Consider the following 21,200-nt stretch of genomic DNA (forward strand, 5'->3'; position numbering starts at 1 on the left):
TGAGCCCAGTGTACCTATGACATGTAGATAGTGGAAGTGCTGTGAGTGTGTGCAGGTTTATGGCTGACATAATCAATGTATTCCATGTCCTCTTAGAATAGACTTTAGAACTCTCTCACTGCGTGCAAGCAATAAAATCCATTTCTGCTTTGCTGATACATAAATGTATGAAGGATATTGCTGCAATGTTTCAGAAAAAGATCTCCAGAGCTGTACTTCCAAGCTTGACAATAAAAGGGTTGCAGATTGGATGTCCAATTCATAGAACTGCAAGCAAGTTTATATATCTGCAAATTTCACATACAGAGGGGATTTGACTTGTCAAGAGTACCTGTCACAATGTAATAGGGCCACTCTTAGTGCTCTCAAAGGAACTGAACAGTGAAAGCTGTCCTAATAAATACATACAAGGAGAGTAAGGGAGATGTCACCAGTATGCTTGTAGGCCCCTTGCAGCCATTCTTTACCCATTATAATCTTCCCATGCATTAATGTCCCCGGTCCAAGTAGGGCTACATTGTGGTAGATTAGTAAAGTTTTGGGGTAATGATTATAAAGCTACAGGAGAAGTAAATAAAGGACATATCCACAGAATAATATAGTAGGAACAGGAAGATAATTGCTCTGTAGGTTCCTGACTACAGCTTTGTCTAGATGTTCATGTTCACATTTATTTAACATTTTTTCCAAGCCCATTGAACACTAGGCCTTAATACATTTTCTCAAAATAATACATTCCTGTGGCTATATGGCTATGGCCTCCGTTCCAGACAGATCTCTTTACCATACATAGGATGATCTAATGCTTCCCCGCTGTAACCTAGAAAAAACATTTTAGAATCCTGAATTCTCCCATGTGCTGACTTTATTGCTGTGATTTCAAGACGTCACTTCTTTGACCATAAGGAAGTCTCCATGTTTCTCAACCTTTTTACCCCAGAGAAACCCTTTAATTCTAGGTCTTGGGGGAACCCAAAACTCCCAATAAAGCAGAAATAAACTCCGCTATACTCACCTGTCTTCATTCTGTCACAATTTTCTTTCTTTCCATCCTAGATGCCATCTTGATTGGCCAGACCCAGATAATCGGACGTTCTTCAGCCTTTCACAGCAGTACAGAATCTTATTCTTTGCCCTTTCTAGCTGAACTGTCCCTGGCCAACCTCTGTTTTTCAGTTTTATCAGTCATTGCACTTTACCATTGCATGTGGACAACTTATGACAACAGAAAAGTTGGTAGCTATGTTCAGCACCCTACTACGCCCCCCACTAGCAATGTTCTGCCTGCATTGCCAAGACTTAAAGATGATATCGCTTCATGTAAAATCATGTAATGGAAGGGCAAAGGATTTATTGAGAAACTTCATTAGCACATTAACAAGGGAGAAACCAGGGAATTAAATATTTAGGATTTACCTTTAATAAACTAATATTTGACCCCCTCAGGAAATCTGGTCTCACGTTACTTACCACAAGCTGGTATCTACTTACCACAAGCATGTTTTTCACCTTTTAGTTCCTCTTTAAGATCCTCTTTCCATGAACAATAGGGAACTATAATGTAAAAATAATCTGGGATATACTTCTTTGTCTTGTACAGTGAGCTAGGGCTGGGTAAGAATATACTGTATCATTATGTTACTTCTTCTTTTCCAGGTTCCTTTATGATACATCTTCTATTTATGGCAAGTTAGTTTTCTCTGGTATAGAAATCATGGCTCTGCATGGTGCAGGACCGGCATGTTGGCGCTAGTTCAGTATGCTGCAGAAAAATTGGAAAGTTAGTGCTGGTGTTTTTTTTTTTTTTTTTTTTCTTCTAATTTCGGATGGAATTAGGAAGTGTTTAACTCCATTCTTCCTGCTATCCATGGCCTCATTAGAGAGATTTACTCCAACTTCCAATGTCCAGACAGGAAGTGAGGGAAAATCTTCCAACAGGGACACATAAAGAAGAAAAAACTGCAATATACTGCAGTATAACAGAACTGCAAGTTCATCCTATTTGATTTTTTCTTTTTGTAACTGCACTGATAACAACCTCTAAAAAAGCAATATGGAGTCGGCAGTTGTTTTTCTCTACCTGAGGACATTTTGGGTTCCATGCAGACCTTTATTTTGACATGCTTAACAGACATAACTTTCCCCAGCTCTTCTTTAGTCTTGCTGCAGGTTTGAGTTTGTATTATGGCAGAGTGATCAGCTGATGATTGTCATCAGTTTATTTTATTGTAGGAACATCCAGCCTGTTTGGGTATTAAGCCTGCAAATTCTACAAGCATCTCATTAGATTATTTTCAAATTATACCCATAAACTCATAGCTGTGATGTGTACGGATCCTTTATTACAAAGGCTCAAGCTACATCTGTACATCTATGTACCTGGGTAGCCGACAGCAGATTCCAAATGTGACGGAGGACTGACATCAGCGCCTGCTTATCTCCAAAAGTCTTCTGTAGGCCTCCGTTTTATATCATATTCCAGCTTCATATTCCATGTTTGTCTATAAACTCAAGAAGTTCAGAGCTTACTCAAGCCTTCTGTTTTTTCTTTTCTTAGAAAATGAAGTGTATTCAGCAGTGAATAATAAACAATTCTTCATACTCCTGACTTTCCTATAACACACAGAGCAGTATTGTTCTGTTTCACAAGTGTGTGACAGTCCTGGTTACCTTTGTTAGCCAAGCTAAAGGCCCAACCCCAGGACCATAACGCTGAAGCTTAATCTGCTTATTTTTAGCCTTTCTCCCCCTTATTATCAACATGCTTATGTCATGTTGTGCAAAACTTTGGTTGTAATGCGGGACAGATCATAGCTGTGGAAGAGGTCAGCAGGGTGCTGTATAAAACTTCCTAGGAAAAATTCCTAATGCCCTTCTTGAGAACTTGTATCGCCACCCGATAACCTGGTCATCTATCTGTAAGAGTGGGCATTCTGCTGCCTACTGCATATACACCCCATCCTAGATAATTCCCACATGTGATAACATGATCATTAAAAGTACTGAAATCCAATAACTAGAAGTGGTGGGCCAGTCAGAAAACTTGGTTCTTTCTGTGCAGTATTAGACAAAACAAGTTAAATGCTTGGGATGGGCCTGTACGATTGTTGTAGAGTTCAGGTTTTGTAAAGTATTTTCCATTTACATCATCTGTGACAGCCAGGCTGCTAAGTAAATACCCAACATTTTCCAACAGGTCTTTCCACACTCACCTGCATTGCCCATATAATATGGACTGTCTGTACATACTGATAGGATAAAGTGTCTTTAAGGAACAGCTTTAGTTTTTCTCATTTTTTTTTTTTTTCTCCAAAAGATAAAATTCTATGGAAGGTTTGTACTATTCACATGCATAAGACTTGAAGTTGACTGCTGTTTAATGCTAGTTGTCCCAGAGAGTGAATCAAGAATTACCTGTCCTAGTCACCGATCATACAACATGACCTCAGGAAAACGGATGCAGCTCCACACATTGCTTTAGGATACGTATGAGCCCTCTGTCCACCAATTATTGATTACTATTGTGTATCATCTGGGTAATATGGGGAGCTTGTAGAATTAGTGATGTGATCAGTACTTCGGTAATATCTCAGACACAGACCTGAAACAAATATACAGATTTGAAGCTCGGACAGTAACCAATTTCAGAAGGTTGTTGCAGTGGAGAGCCTCCATACCTCATACTACAGGTTTTCTTCAGAATACAGTTCTCGTCTGCAGGTTTTTGGTTCTGCTTGCTGCATATCTCAGGCAATTTCAAGAAATCCTCTCTTCCATAGGAATGAGAGCACATCGGTAAATAGGACATCTATTTCTCTCATGTGTGCAGCACCTTCTATTTCTAGGTTACATTAGTGCCCCATTTTTAATACTTTTCAGTCCACATTCCTGTTTTAATTTACGGCTTTTTATACAGTAGATTTAAAGTGCGTTCTGTTTTTAGTAAAAATAGCATCGGCCCCCCTCTTTATCCTCTTAACTATACTAAGCTGTGTCGCTATCACTCCCATTTGTGTCCATACTTATTTGTTCCAGTGCCTGTGTACTATCCTCCCAAATACTTGGATGGGACTGTATGCAGAATGAATGTTTTCTCCAACCGGTGTACTAATGTCACATAGACTCAAATGTGATTATAGAAGAAAGACCCATTCAAACCTTTAGGACTTTGGCGAGCCAGGCTTTAGATTTGCACTCTCTAGGCTGCAGACAGCGAGGAGGAGCAAACAAGTATTGGAGGCTTTAGAAAGAACTTTTTTTTATTCAGTCAATTTTGGATAAACTAACAGTTAATTTTATATCCAATCAGTGAGTCCCTTGCTCGGTTATTTGGTCGAACAAAAGGGACTGTACAATAAGACTGAAACTAGTGTGGCCTCTTATTATTACCGCATTCTAAAATGAACTCTGTGTACTTTAAACCCGCAAAGATTATTCAGAGATCTGTTATATTTATTGAGCTCTGATAATTAAGTGTTCTTTTATATCTTTTGTGAAAACCTCTTTAGAAGTGTAAATAGGGACATTAAATATGATAACCCATTTTCATATTTTTATAGCCAGCTCTAAGCTAATGTGCTAATTGCATTGATGGCTGCAGCCGCACGTAATGACTTTCCCTGAGTGTAAAGTTTTTCATTTCAGTGCAGTGATTCTGCAATGCTGCATAACTGTGTGTACCATTTATGTTTGTGGTGTGAATAATTCAGTAGGGTTAGGTGTACACTGGTAGAGATTCATATTCTGTATCTTAACAATATATGAACTTTGTTAGGAGCTTAAAGGAACATTTATGGTGGCTGCCATTGGGTACTTTCTCTGAAGTTTATTTGCCCAAGTTTTCTTGAATGGATATCTAGATCAGAAGTGTTTTTATAAGGTCAGTTTAGACCAGGGGTCTGCAACCTGCGGCTCCAGAGCCGCATGCGGCTCTTCAGCCTCCTTGTTGTGGCTCCCTTCGGCTGCCGCGGGGAGATCTCTGATGGGGGATCCCCTTCCTCCCAAGACACTGTGGAGGAGGGGGATTCCCTATCCAGTGTTCTAATGAAAAAAATCTACCAGTGAAATAAATCTACCACGGGGCGTGTACAAATGGGTGTGTACAATGACATCCCCCTCCTTTTGAACCCCAATTCCTCTGGAATGGGGAGATGTACAAAACCAAAATGTAGGTGCAAGTTGGGGACACCTGTGACTAACACCCCCTAAAATTTAATTGTTAGGCTATCATCAGAACATAAAGAACTCTGCCCATCAAAAAAATCTACCGTTACGTTAGAAGCCTCCAGCTTCTAATGTAACAGGATGATACGTTAGAAGCTGGAGGCTTCTAGGGGCATAGTTCAGTGTTTAATTTATTTCAAAGTAGGCCTACACATGCACACTTGTTGTAACAGGTAAAATTAAAAAAATATTAAAACTTTTAAAAGTTTATAAACTGTGTTATGTTTTGCGGCTCCAGACTATTTTTCTTTAGTGGAAGAGGAGGCAAAATGGTTCTTTTGATAGTAAAGGTTGCTGACCCCTGGTTTAGGCCATTCCTTTTTTTTATGGCCCATTCAGACCTTGGCATCCTGACTTTGTGCAACATTGATTTGATATGTTGCTATGGGCAAACGAATAGGCAAGTAAAGCTCCCAAATGACAGACTTGTACCCTTTTCGACTTCAGCTCAAGGTAGCGCTTTACTGAACATGGTGATGCGCTGAAATAATTAGTTGTTGCTGTAGTGCCACTAGCACATGCAATGTGTGTTGCCGTAACACAATATTAGATAAGTATGAGCCCTAAATCCAGCATTACAGATCTGACCCCTTCAAATGCAAGAATCTTGTGTTTGTTATTTTGTCACATACTTTTATTTCCACACCTCAGAGTATGAGTTGCTCTTTTTCTCTGCACTGTTATTGCAAACTTGACAAACTATATACAAGCTTTAAAGATTGAACAGCACGTTGTGTTTTGGCTACCCTTTGAGCCCGATTTGGTAGGCAGTCATTTTGGATTTTCATGGCCGATATTCTTACCCATACAGCTATTCCTTGCATAGGGATCTTCATCTCACAATCCATGGTCCTGTAAGGTTCCTTATTACTTCTTGATATCCGTACTTGTAACTCTTCAGCTCAGAGTGCTACTGGAACTTTTAAAGTCTTGTGCAGCGCTGTACATTAAATAGGATTTTGCACCTTCTGTATTGTAGTCTGCATTGTTTTAGATGTATTAAATATCTCCAGATGGGTTATCCCAATGCTTGCTGTCCCCTAGTAAAGATATATTCTTCTTCCTTGTTCCAAAGTGTAATAAGTGCTATATACGGGCACCGCTGTCCAGTGGCTATTTTTCATTGTCGTGTATATTTTGCTTAGTTATTGCCATGTTATAAATTGATTTTAGGATGTCGGGCTCCAATTAAAGCTATCCACCTTCTCCTATCTGCGTGTTTAGTCCCAGTAAAGTCAATAGAATTACTCCTACTTCATAGAGGTTTTTTCATTTTCGTACATCCTAAAAGATATATGTAGCATTTTTGTGTTTTTGCTACAGATATTTAAACAAATGCAATATACACAACAAGGCCTAACTGCTTGATCCAATTCCCCTACATTAATGCAGTCACTGCACTCAATTTTATCAGAAGAGAACCTTGGTTTACTTTACTGGAAAATTTGTATTCATTGTGTTACCATTAGAAAATGGCCAGATGTTGTATTTGGGTAATAATTAACCTAATTTTTTTTCTGCTATAAAGGGCAGAGTGGACTCTGAACTCCCTTTTTCTGATTTGTATTTTTGCCATGTATCTGACAAATACAGAGTTTCCTAAGATGAACACTAAAGCTGCCTGATAATTGTCATCTATGGACATTTCTGCAGAGCTATGCAGACTTTGAATGTGAAATAGGTTACACAATGACAAGAACAGTGCAAAGGGCACTACTTCTTAAAGGGAAATTATGGAATTTCAGACCGTTTTATTGATAAAAAAAAAATAAAGTTTTGAATGTTTTTAGAGTTGTCCCAGGTAGCACCCTGAGCAGTAAATGTAGTTTAAGAAGAAAGAAGTTTTGTCTCATTGTACTCCTTATACTCCATTTTAGAGATCTACATTGCTCTGCCTTGTCTGGCAAGCACCAAATGTTTCCTGCCCTCCACCCAAACTTTGTTTTAGCTTCACAGGTTAAAAGTGAACCCATAAATGGGGGTAAGGATGGCAATCTATAGAAGTATGGGGCCTGTATATAGAAAGCTGAGGAAAATGATGAATGGTGGAACAGCCAATAGGAAAATAAGTATATAAAGTTTTTTTAAAAAAAGTTGCTTTAACGTGGGTATCTAAGCTACATTACCTTTCCAAGGTGTGCTTGTGGTTTCACTAGGCAAGCCGAGACTGCTTTCACTGTAGGGAAACCACAAGTCTCCATGTCATCTTCTGATAACCTCTGTGTAGGCTCAAACACATTGCTGGCCTAGAAATTCCCACACAGAGCTGTTGGGTGACTACAAGTTCCTACAGGCCCTGCCACCTTATTTTTTGTTCTAGTCATTTTACTTGTAAATGGTTGCACAGACAAAATAAACCACTATATTTACACATCACTTTGACTCGTACCAGGAGAGGCACTCTAGTTGGCTGCAAGTGGTCTTTGGATGGCCAGTTGTTGACATTCACCTTCACAAAATATTGCTACCTTCGTTTGTTGGTGCCATGATGGCTTCTTAGAGCCAGCCAAAGAAGAAGAAAAATCAGAAAGAAAATATAATGTGTTGTAAGCAGGAAGCACTCCTGAGAGTCGACTCGTGTGATTTTGTTGCCTATCTGGGGTTCAGAGGTGAACCTGCAGGTGAATGTTCATGCATAGCCAATCAATGGATGATATGTAAACAAACATGGTAAATATATACAATTGGGAGGGAGGTGAAAGCTTTGAGGCTTGCCATTTAAATAACTATGAGTCACACAATTGGCTTAATGTAAGGCTTGTTTCTGGGTTAAGAAGGCATTGTTGCTGTAACACCTCTGTCATACACGAGGACTGATGAGACACCAGGGCGTTCATTTGTTTCGCTAACTGGTGCGTGGGATTCACAAGTCACTCTTCCACTTCCTCTGGATGAGTTTTCTTTCCTTCCTGAGGTCCTAGTTGTGATGGTGGGGGTAGAGGGGAATCAGTTTGCTGCACATCCAGGAAGTGTCTGATAAATACTCTCATTGTGAACAATACATTTTTTTTTATTGGTTCACAGGGATGAAACCTATTACTCTGACCCCTCCCCCATGTTCCATATTTTGTGTGTCTGGGTGAAATTTAGCCGTACAATTCTGTTCTGCACGTGACAAGGTTCTCGAGTCTTCTAGTTCTTTATTAAAAGAAATCTGGGAGTTGGTTCTAGCTGGAATTAAGACAGTGATTAATATCTTCCACATAATTATGTGTTATATATGGCCTGAAATAATGATACTAAATATTCTGTTCCTTTTTTGAATGGAGTAAACTATTAACCCCTTGTTGCTAATAAGGTATTTCCTGTTTGATGTGAACTCCGAGTATCTGAGTTTTAAAGTGCACAGTAACAGAGTACATAATAAAATCTAACATTTCTTCCCCCACTACCTTTTCTGTTTTTCTTTCCCTTAAATGCAGCTGACTGTGTTCCCAGGCTCCACTTTTGTATTTTGAACCCATAAAGTCACTGTCCCTTGTTTGTAATACCCCAACCTGTAATATATAACTCATCCAAGCTAGTACTAGCTCCAAAATAATATAATATGTCACTGATCTCTGGAAGCTGTACCCACAGGAGGCTGACCTAAAGGGGAATGATTACTTTTCTGTATTGCCTGTGGTCTCCATGTAGCTAATCTTTTCCCCATTCCTAATATATATTGCCTTGTTCTGCACGGTCTTAGTGTACAGGTGACCATCTTGGCAGGGGTTTATATTCTCATATTATGATTCTCTGGCAAAGAGAGGCTTGAACATAACAAAAGTGATGTCACCAAATCTCAAATGTTCACTAAGGACTAGCAATGAAAGCCTGTGGTGCCAAAGATCTCACACTGCAGATATACACGAGTGCCTAGGCACACTCACATACTAGAAACTACACCTCTATTTTTCAAAAGAAAGAATGCATACCAATTAATCAGCAATACCTCAAAACAGCTTCTACATCAAAGAAAAAATTTTTGAGTTCTGATCTATTTTTGGACAAATGGACAGACAGCAGCAGTGATTGTTTACTATTAAAGAATGCTGATGAACAGAGGCAGCATTTCATTTATTGTACCAAATAATACACAAATATTATATTACTATAATCAAAGTTATGCACTTTCCTTTATCCTGGAATGTCTGGCCTTTATATTAGAATAGGTGGTAGTGGGTGGGACAGTTCTTTAGCATGCAAGTCACCCCAGTCTAAAAGGTGCAGGCCACGGATAAACTACAACTTCCAATCTTGTTTTGGGAATTGTGTGAATGTTATTGGCTGTTACCAGCCATGGTGCCTGGGAACTCGGAATGCAGAATTTGTAGAGCCAGCTTAGACAGAACAAAAGTGGCATGACCCATAGACATCAGGGGGTGGTGATGCCACCATTGCTCAAGGAACAGCCTAAAGTTGTCACACTTTTAAAGGGAAATCACTAGCTGCAGAGAAGACAGACAGAACCAACATGCATTTATTAAAATTTGCAGATGAAATGATGAGAAAATTTACATAGTAGGTTACAAAGATAAACATGTGTGTGTGTGTATGTATGTATGTATATATAATATTTTACAATAAGTTTTTCTTTTACTCTGTATGTTACTTTTCAAGTAGTTCATATCTGAGATATTTTGTCAGCTTGGTGCACAATTGCCCAAAGGAGATCTACATACAAATTGTGAGCTGCTTGTGTGGGTGTGGATAAAAGTGGTGGTATAACAGTACAGTCCTGCAGTTAACCTGAATAGGTCACACTGATCACATGGTGGAAAAACTTTCTTGAGTTATATATTTTTTTTTTCCTGCGAGAGTAATGTTAGGCATACTCTACTTTTCACTCTATTTCATTTATTGATATTGTAATAGATTTAAATTGATCCTTGTAATCGACTACAAATATTCAATGTCCTGCCTACCTGGATTGACCTGATATAGGTTAAGGGCTATGAATGAACAAATAGCTAACAGCCCCCTCATCACTAAAATGATTACTAGCAGCACAAGACTGAAACTTGTTTAGATGAGCCCAAAGACTACTACCTACAGCTGGATACTCAGACAGTGTTGGTAGATGGTTGGTACTTCAAAACTACAAATGAATTGGATACTGTACAAGCTAGCATGTTTTAAGCTGCAGGGATGTGGTTCTGAAACATAAACCTCATGTCCCCGTGCCACCCCCAGGGTATAATGCTCCAGACCAGGGGACTGGGTTAATGTGACTCACCTAGCTGAAGCCAGGTGGATCACATACAGTTTCAGGCCTGTGAGTACTAGGTTGCGAGCTCCCCCAAAATGAGATTCCCACTAATGGGGAGCGACTGACAAAGAAGAAAGTTCTCCAAAATGTGAAGGCTAGCTGTAGCTAGCTCCAAAAAAAGGTTGTGCTGAATACAGCCAAGTTAAAAAAAAAAAAAAAATGCTGGGGTAACCAAGCCCACTGTGATTTTCAGGTGCCCCTCAGACACCACCCCCATAGGGAAAATTCCCTGAGGTGAGATAGTGGGTTCCCCATCCCTAGCAGTATGATGAGAGTCCACCTGGATGCTCCTCCTCAGGAAGGGGGGTGTATCTCGCCAGGCCCTCATCGCATCAGATGCTACTGATTCACTTCTATCTCCTAGTAAAGACAACCGTGTCATTCCTACTCCTGAAGAAGAACGAAAAATACAATGGATCTTAGCCAAAACAAAAGAAGTCTTTGGGACTACAGCCCCTTTTGGCATCTGTAGAGCTTTTGGAGAGTGGAAATCTGTGGGAGAGCAGTAGAGGGGCTGGGAGACTTTGCCTATAGAATTGTAATGCGTCTCCCTGTACCCAACATCCCTTTAAAGGGTTTGTTGCCGAGCTGCAGGTGTTCCAGTGGCGTCTGACTTTAGGATGCATTTACACCCTCGGAAAATATGCTCAAAATGTTTTTAAAGGAAATTGGAGCTGGGAAACAGCTTTTTTTATATGCATTACCTTTTGTAATATTCCTGATGGCTCATGTTAAAGCAAAATACCCAAAAATGGTTTTCAATGGCTTTCCTAAATAAACAGTTTTGCTGCCTGAGTTACTACACCAAACTATATTTTAGGAGCCATGGCAACAGACCAGAGGGATTTGTTGTGACTTCTACTAATCTACATCTGTCTGACACCAGCTGTTGCCCACCCAATCATCGCGCTGTTATTGCCAAGCAGCAAGTGTTCTTCTGTACTATGTTCCTGTTTATGTGGTGTGCACGTGCAGCAGCTTCCTCTACATTCAGTGCTATAGTAAGCAGGTTCATTGTAATCATAATCACTTTATAGTTTCTCCAAAGCTATTGGTGGGGAAAATATGGTATTGTTTCCTTTCCGTGCAAATAACTACGGTAGCAAAAACATAGTGCTCTGATTTGTGTTGTACATTTCCTGTAATAAAACAATTCCCAGGAATACTTTGTATTCAGTATTGGGATTCAATAACGGCCCTGTTTACATTTTGTACTATGCAATGTGAGTGTTCATGGAAACCGCACCAAAGATGCTGCAAGCCGGGTTCTTTTTGGAACACCTTGGGACTGAGGTTGTTTTTTTTTTTTTTTTTTAAGTAATGGTTTTTGCTATGATTGCAAACGCTGTGTATGGGCTAATTAAGTTGCATAGAGAGGCCACATATATTGGTGTTTCCAGACTGACATTTAGAACTTATTTCCAGTAGTCCCAAAACCCTTTTTTGCCACAGTAATAGTCACCTGTCATGATCATGTGTCCAATTACCAAAATTTAGAATTCTTTAACTTGTGAGGAATATTAACAAATTTACCCAGCATTATTTGATGGAGATCTGCTTGTTGCTGAATCAGCCATTGTCAGTCATCAATGGTGTTCTTATTAGGAACTCTAGATGTGATTGAAGATTTTAACCATTTTAATCTCTGTCTGCCACTTACCCTTTCAGTTGCATCCATTTTAATACCAAAATTACAGTTAATCTTTATCTAATTCTTTTTGTTTCCAACCAGAATTCGTATCTGACATTAGAATACCCAACCTAGCCTAATTTTCAAATGTCTCAGCAGTCTGTGTTTTTTTTTTTTTTTTTTTTTTTCCCTGACCTGGATTATTTATAGCTCTCATACAGATATTTTAAAGACAGTGCTGGGATATGTTGCAAGAAAAAAGGTACAAAAGCTATAATCCCCAAAGCATGTGTACATATGATCCATCTGAAGTGTGAAGATTAATTGCTGGTACTTTTGGCAGTCATATCAGATATGTGATGTGATGGTCATGTGGGGTTCCTCAATCATTGAATAAATAACTTTTACACTTGTAGGAACAAGAACCATAGTTGTACCCATGGACATTGCTTGCTCCAAGTTCCCATCACAGGATATTTGGAATGTTGCCATTGCTAGCAGACTTTCATGCATGCTTATTTCAGAGAAGGATGTATGTATCTGGTCAGGAAATGAAATGTATTCCTTTGTTTTATATTTGACAATAGTTTTATGTTGAAGGCTACGTATACAGGTCAGATGATTCTGGTCCGATGATCCCCCTCAGGGCTGATATCGGAGGAGAATCTGGCGTGCCTACAGGGCTCGTCTTCTGTCATGGCGGATCCATGGACAAAGACCGATCGTAATGAACGTAAAGGGGACAGAGCCCAGCGGGGTGCTACTTTAACGTTCTTCCCCTCCCCTCTCCATAGAGCATGCATCGTGCAGTATTTAGTAATTGGAAAGTATCATAAAAGATCCTTCCCACGACAATTATTGCACGTGTGTTTACATAGCCTAAGGGGTCATATTGATATTGTGGCAAAAATGGATAACCTGGAGGCCTCGAGGAATGATTTTTCTGTACAAATATTGTATCCTTTCAAATAAGCTGTCTGAATTTGGGTATTTTGTGACTTCCTTAGATAAGTATTCCTGGCAATATTTAGTGTTTTTGGTTAAGACTAGTACTTGGGTATCTGGTTAATGTCCCTTATGTATGTCTAAATCAATGCCAGCAGCTTTACAGAAAGCTCCATTTAAGTTTTGTTTAGAAATCGTGTGGCACTGCTATCCATTTCTACAGTACCTGCTATGGGTCACATAGGCGAGTTTTCCAATCATCCTTACCTTCCACTGGAATTGGCTACCATCCTGTTTCTACATTGAAGCCGCAAACAGACAATAATATAATCACGGCAATCTTCCTCGGCTTTGCCTGCATGTGTAAAGGGATGTAGCAGGAAAATTACTTTTTGCAAGGCCCTGGACTATTTGTACAAAAGATGTTTTAGTTTTTTGAGTTTTGCTAAATTATCTATGTTATACTGTATGTATAGTATATCTGACATAAAGGGCATAGTTTATACTGGAGTCTGTGTGTAATGAAGCACAGCTTTATATTAATAAATCATTTAGTGGACTCTGTGCTCGGTCATACTCCATGAGCTAGAAGCAGTTAGTTATCTTCAGAAGGAACTGCAAATCTCGGTAGGATGTTATTACTACTCAGACTGCCACGTCCTTTCATTATGTAACAATACCAGATGCTGTCTTAGATCGCCATATTTGTATGGGATATGTTACAGCTGCAATTAAACAAGCCTGTGTGTAAAATTATGTGACGTCTGTGTTCTCAGGGGACGTTAGGCTTCAGTAATATCTTCATCGTAGTTTAGTAACCAGTATTTCCCTTTTATATGGAGTATTAAAAAAAGCTGTAATAGGTTTGTATAGTAATAGAAAAAGTTCTGTTATTTGTTAGATTATAATGTGAAAATTCATGATTTGTCAGTCGGCGGATAAGAACTGAATCCTGATTGGCTGAGCTCTATCCCACCATATGTTTTATATTGAATCATGCTGATTGTGTTCTAAAGAAACCTGTTTTTATTTCTTCACAGGGAAGAGGAGGTACCAGTTGAGGTGTTACGACAGAGGGAAGTAAAATGGCTGGACATGCTGTCAAACTGGGATAAATGGATGGCAAAAAGGCACAAAAAGGTAGTGTCATTTGTTTGCTATACATATAATCACACCACCTGTCAGTAACACCCTCACCCAGTCATCTGGGTGCAGCATGGCATATTTTTAGGTACCTAAATGTTGTTTAAGGAACATCCCTGTGGATCATCTTAATGGGCCACAGTTTGGCAGAAAGACTTGGCAAGTTCATGTGCACTGATAACTGTTGAGACGTATGTAGAGTTCAAGAGCAAAATTACCTTAATTAACTTTGCATTCTGAATATAAACTGGTTCATCAAATTATGCAGCACACAGTAATACCAAATAAAATTAGGTCATAGGTTTTTTTTTTTCTCCAGCTAAGCATATCCCATTAAACAACAAAGCCTTCTGTAGTATTAAGCGGCTAAAATTGCTGCGATCAGTTATCCACTTTGCACTGCAAACATCTAATATTTCAGTATCTGGAAGATCGCTCTATGTTTTGATGCAGAGAAATGTAAAATACTACTACTAAAAGCATTTCTCACATGCCAGCACGTGTACAGCAGTGCTGAGCTTGGACCTATAAGGTGTAAACCTAAAAGCAGTCTGTGGTTTGATCTGCTGGAGTTACTGTAATTGTTGGGAACTGGATGCTCATACACAAGTTCAGTCCTGTTTATTATGATTCTAGCTGACATCGTAGGAAGATAGGACATAAAGACACTTGCCTATGTTATTCTTAAGGACTACTCTGCAAGGCAGTGTCTAGACAATCTTTTCTCAGCCCTTTATTATGTCTCTGACCACAATATTTAAAGCAAATGTTTTATACAACTGACCAAACTACTTTATAACATGGCTGAAGAAGTTAAGGACACACCTTGCCTACACATACAACAAAACTGCTTGTAAATGTTGTCTTAAATGTATCTGGGGGCCATAGTTAAAAGTCAAAGCAGTGGTTGGAAAGAATTTATCAATGTCCCTGCTTAAAATGCTGTTAGGAGCCCACAAATTATACATTTACTGTTAGGAATTGTAAGGACAACCTAAAATCACAGAGTTTATCATTTTTTTTATTCTTTATTTTTAGGCTAACCTTGCATAACTTTCTTATTCATCCATTGAGATGCATGAGATCTCTTTTTTTTAACTGTCACGTTTTACTTCTGCCTACAGGAAGGCAAACAAAAAACATCAGGCCAGCCTAGGATAACCCTCCTGCTAACAACATGAAAGTCTTTGCGGTTAGAAGGCTAGCTTTTTTTTTTTTTTTTTTTTTCTTTACATCACTGGTAAAGATTGTCTCCTAAAATTCAATTATCTTTTATCTCCTTCGGCCTGGTTTTCACAATAATGCACCGTGACTCCACTAGACTATATTTCATGAATAGCTTGGAAGTGATCTTTTGGACACTGGGTCCGGCATAGAGAACGTTCTAAACTCTATTTTAATAAGTCAGCTGTGGAGGACTTTAGAAGTCCAGAACCACTGACATTGCCTTAGCGTTCCCTTTTGGGGGATAATCGTGCACCGGTTGACAAATGTCTACTGAGCTCTTCTTGGGTCTTCTGGAATAAGATATCATTTCTCAAAATTCCCAGACCCAAAGAGATTTTCTGTCCCATCTTGGATCTCAAAGCACTAAATGACTTTACTTAGGTCTATACATTTTGGTTGGACTCCTTTTTTGTCTGTGATTCTTACAAAACAACAAGCGAGGAAAGCTGCAAGGTCTGTCATTTAGCATGAACAACATACTTTCACTAGGTGCTAGTCTTGGGGCATCCACCCAAAAAGATCTTCCTGAAGTTGGGTTTGGACCAAGGTTTGGTTTTCAGCACTATTAAGGGCCTGGTTTCCGCCCTTTATATTCTGTTTTGGAGAACATTGGTCTCTCAATTAATATTATTAAATAGGATTTATATAGCACCAACGTAATATGCAACACTGTACATTAAATCGAGGTTGCAAAAAACAGCCAGATACAAGGGAAGGAGAGGACCTTGCCCTAAAGCTTACAATCTAGGAGTTGAATAAAGCCTTTAAATAAGTGGTGTCCCTTGTAGCTTTCCCTGTTTGTTCCCCTGTGAATCTGTAGGATCTGAATCAGGTTCTCTTTCCACTTCAGAAACCACCATATGAACTTATTAGAAACCTTTCCCTCTCACACCCACATGGTAGTTTTTCTTTTATCCATCATATTTCCAAGATGAGCATCTGAAACGGTGTCTTTTATCATTTAAGAATGCATTTCTGGTTTTACAAAGGTAAAAGGGGGTGTTAAGGCTTGAGAACCTACGGCAGGCAAACCATCGTCCAAGCTTCTGGGCTCAAGATGCACTCTACTAAATCTGTTAGTGTGGCTTGGACATTTCAGCATCAACTGTTTCCAAAGTATTCTGCTCACATGTTCTAGTTTTATCAAGAGGATACTTTGGCCTTATCAGAAGCCATTTTTTAGGCACGAGGTTCTTCGGGCTACAAACGGCACTCCCCATATTTGTCATGACATGTTTTTGCTCACCCATGAGTTGGGACTGCTTTTGGATCTCCAGGGTAAAGACTGTATGTGTCTCTAAATGGATGAGATATGAAATAGGAATTTTCGTTTCTATACCATGAAATCCTTTTCTTGTCAGATGAGGAACATGTCCCTCCTGCTTCGTATGATTCTCTTGGCTGCATTACTGCTTATCTACAAAACCAAGGCTTGCTGGTAGTAAGAGGGGGTTTCAATGTACATTATTGTTTCTTCATGTTGTCAATTCACAAACAATGTAAGAAAATCTTCCCTCCTATTTTTGAAGCCCCAATGTTCAGCACATTTATTGCTGTGGGCATTCTCACAATGCTGAAGCTTGGCATTCTGCCTAATTCTAACAGACTATGGGAATAATCACAAAACTCTGGTCTGCTAGTCTAGCACTTAGATCATACATTAAGTATTTTTGCACTCTCATTCACTGGATTGTGCATGATTTCTGAGTCAGGAAGCAGATTATATACAGAATGACCATGTCCATCATGATGTCCCTTTGGGCAAAAACATGGAGGAGACATGAAAAAATCTAGTGGTACATGAGGGTGTCCCTTGTATTCTCAAGGTGATTACTTCTTAATGTGCTCATCTGGCTAGGATTTCTGCCTAGTTATAGTGTGATTTATCTTAATGAATTAAAGCCTTTTCTTATAAACTGCCATAAAGCTTTGTAAATGGCACATGATTGTTTACTAATAATGTTTCTTTTATTAAGCACTTACCTGGGTAATGTCTGCTATAAGGCAATGTAAACTAGCTCGGAGGACTAAAAGCAACCAGTATTTTATAGCCTTGTAACAGCTAAGTGCATTTCAGACATGCTCAAAACCTTGGTAATTCACATGAGGATATCCTAAAATAAGAGATTACCATACATACAATGCATGTCAAGAGATTAGTAGTTCCAGATATGTTGGATACTGTATTTCTATTTGTTTTTTTATTGTATTGGGGCCCCTATTAGTATCTGTATATCTAATCGCTGCTTTCACATACAGATTCACTAAATGCATGTTCCTTATGTTATGCATGTTATCATGTGTGAATTGCATAGGTTTTTGACAGGTTAACTTTTTAGGTAGAACTGTGTGTGTTTACATATATATGATCAGTGTATTGAGCATATTCATCTTGCCACATATATTTATTCCCTGTATATTACACAGTGATGATTATTATTTAGTAGATTTATCAATAATGGGCAGTTTTTTGTTTGATAGATCAAGCTGCGGTGTCATAAAGGGATACCACCATCACTGCGTGGACGGGCATGGCAGTACCTTTCTGGAAGCAGAGTCAAGATGGACCAGAACCCCAAAAAATTTACTGTAAGTACATACAGATGTAAAGAATGTATTTTAAAGCAGTTTAGGTAGCATCCTTATGTAATGAAATATGAAGTTCTGAGGTATTTTCCCCAGAACTTTTTTTAAGCTGGGTGGGAAGAAGCTGTAGGTGGGTGGCCACCCCTGGTTTGCGACCCAACTTTTCTCTAACCACCTAAAAACGTCAAAATGCCAGGTGGTGTGCCCAGCTAAAAAAGGGCCTGGGGGGAAAAACTATTTGATTTTTAAGTGGAATTGGTGCTCCTGAATTTTTTTTTTTAATATGACTTTATGTAATACTTTGGTGAGAAAGTCTATAGTAACTCTGTGAGCATGGTATCCTGCCTTATAATCGGTTGATTCCAATGTGCGAATTCTACTTTTGTTCCCATAGGAGCTGGACTCAATGGCAGGTGATCCTAAATGGCTGGATATCATAGAACGGGATCTTCATAGGCAGTTTCCATTCCATGAAATGTTTGTGGCACGAGGGGGTCATGGGTGAGGTTTTTCCCCCCTACCTTTCTGCTTATTGATGGGTCTCAATATTCCAAATAAACCTGTGTTAACTAGCTGAGATTTTCATATTTTTATCCTGGCACAGATCCATGCTACATTATTCAGGATGTTCCTGGCTTCGTAGCCACATTCTGTTTAGTTTATTGATTTTGGTCTACAGTCCTGAGAACAGTAAATTTGTAAAAATTGTAAATGGCCTAATGCCACATTTATTAGGCACTAAGTGCTGCATTACTAGAGCTTTCTTTGCCAACAGTATGGATTTCTTTAACCTTGTGCCTGTAAATACAAAGTAATTATAGAACTGTTTCTTTGTAATGTAATATAGGCAACGAACATTCTTGTGCTTTCTTTCTTAGACGTAAATGTGTTTATCATTTCTTTTATATTTCTGAAAGAAAAATATTGGAGAGAATATTACTGAGTGCTTTAAAGGGAATATTTCAGGCGGGCTTATCTACTGGTTATATAAGGCAATATAGATGAGGAAATACACAGATGCAAAATGCTAATTTAGCAGGCTATATAATTACTGAATCAGTGACTCGGATGTCTTTCTGGTAGCAGATTGGCATGAAAGCCATGTAACTGGCATGTTTAGACGGTCAGCAGTGGAAATCTTCATACTTCTCTCATGATAGGTTTCATTTTATCCATAAAAGGGAACAATCCTTTCACTGTAAATAGGTTCAAATAATATTACAAGGAAGAAAAGTTTTTTTTAGAAGTTCTTTTTTTAGAAGAAAAGTTATTTTTAAGATGAGCTAGGTCTGTTAACTCTTGGCATCAAATAATCTATCTATGTATGGTTGGACTTAATACACAACAAAAACTATTGATACAATTGTGCCTATGTATAGTACTTTACAATAGATTGATACCATAAATTATATGTAGTTGTACACTGTATTTGCACTTATATGTTGGGGCCGAGATGCTTGGTGAATTGCAGCCAAGTTTACATCTCACTTCTTGTGTTTTACTATGATAGACAGACAGCTGACCAGTAGGAAACATTGAAGAGGGCAGGTCAAAGATAAGTTAGATTAGTTTGTTCACTAAATGTAAATTAGGGCTTCCCAGGTTTCTCAGTTGCCGTAAAATTACCATAAATTTACCATGAAAGTATCCGTACCTGAATTTGCCAATATTAAAAGGAAATGTCATCTCTAGGCTAATTCTAGTGTGCTAGGATGTTTGTTGTAAAAAAAAAAACTCCTTGCCCAGTCTGTTAGCTTGTGTTACAATGGTTGAGTGGCGTTGTGTTCACATTTTATATAAAAGATTTCTTTTTCTTTGTAGCCAACAAGATCTCTTCAGGGTACTAAAGGCGTATACTCTGTACAGGCCTGATGAAGGATACTGTCAGGCCCAGGCACCCATAGCAGCTGTCCTACTCATGCACATGCCGGCAGAGGTAAGAAGGGCATTATGCTGTTGGTAATATGCCTGGTATGAGGTGACGAGTCTCAAAGCTCTTGTCTCTTCCACAGCAAGCATTTTGGTGTCTGGTGCAGATCTGCGAGAAGTACCTGCCGGGATATTACAGTGAGAAACTGGTAAGGACAAACTAAACAAATGTTATTGTTCGCGTTCTCTGGCACAGCCACTGTTTTCTTTGGAGAGCGGCAGATAAAAATTGGCACCGTGCTGAAAGCAGAATAAGGGTCATTGAAAGTGGCTATTAGGATTTTGAGTAAACCTGGGAAAGCTACACTGCTTTTAAACAAAGGCCTGGCATACAGATACATCCTGAAAAGAAACGCTAATTAAAGTGTATGCTAAAAAAAACAAAATGAGATTGAAATATTCAGGGAGAATAATATAGTGTGTTATTAGCACGTGCTATATGTAATTAAATGAACTCCTCTATACAAAAGTTTCATACATTCATGTTCTTTATATAGATCTTGTCCATTACTGCAATAAAACCTTTAAGATCTTGGATATATCACTGATTAAAACAGCAAGCACTTTGTGTACAGGCCATGATATACTACCCTGTAATTACTTTTACTCAGTAATTGTTCAGATTGGTAATTGCCCCTGGCAAAAACAGTGCATTTTGTTCCAGATACGGTAGGGTTATAAAGGTGTAAAACTTGGTGATGAATGACGGCTGGATTTGTTACTCGGCTGGAGTAAGTGGAATCATATTTGCATGGTTAACCTTGAAAAGTGATCTGTCGTGGCAAACTGCAAAGGTTTGAGTAGATGTCAAATTTTAGTATATCTTTACTACTGTAAATATTTTTTGCATGGGAAATTTGCATTAAATTCTCCCAGTTGCATTGCAAAAAGAAAAAAAAAAAATCTTTGAGTAACCAAACATGGCTACGTGAAGGTTGCTTTAGCCAAGCTGAGTCCATTAGGCTTTTTTTGTGGTCATAGTCTTGTGATTTTATATTTGGTTTGAGTACAATTTACAAAAGTTTGTCTACAAATGTAGCTGAATTACGTACATAATGAAGGACTAATCTGTCCATGGCTTTAGGGAACTGGTAAATACCTGTAAACATGGTGTCCTTTTTTTTTTTTTTTGGAATTCCATTTACAAGTACAAGTTTAGAATTGGAATATATTAAGTTATGCACCAGCATAATATTCCTAAGGAAACATGTGGTTGGAGGAATGTGTCTAATCTCTTGGGAGCAAGCATTCTATTGTTATCTTCTG

At 38.7% G+C, this 21,200-nt stretch overlaps 1 protein-coding gene across 1 annotated transcript in view; it reads left to right on the forward strand.

Moving 5' to 3' along the window:
* The window catches only part of TBC1D10A (TBC1 domain family member 10A), a 39,255-nt gene that overhangs the window by 8,363 nt on the left and 9,692 nt on the right, over window positions 1–21,200 (forward strand). Inside the window, exons 2-6 of the mRNA XM_072415268.1 lie at window positions 14,090–14,189; window positions 17,901–18,008; window positions 18,400–18,506; window positions 19,827–19,941; window positions 20,018–20,083. Coding sequence (XP_072271369.1) covers window positions 14,090–14,189; window positions 17,901–18,008; window positions 18,400–18,506; window positions 19,827–19,941; window positions 20,018–20,083 — 496 coding nt within the window. The remainder of the gene's footprint in view (window positions 1–14,089; window positions 14,190–17,900; window positions 18,009–18,399; window positions 18,507–19,826; window positions 19,942–20,017; window positions 20,084–21,200) is intronic.

The sequence above is a fragment of the Pyxicephalus adspersus genome, chromosome 6, assembly GCF_032062135.1.
Source record: "Pyxicephalus adspersus chromosome 6, UCB_Pads_2.0, whole genome shotgun sequence".
In the NCBI taxonomy this organism is placed as follows: domain Eukaryota; kingdom Metazoa; phylum Chordata; class Amphibia; order Anura; family Pyxicephalidae; genus Pyxicephalus; species Pyxicephalus adspersus.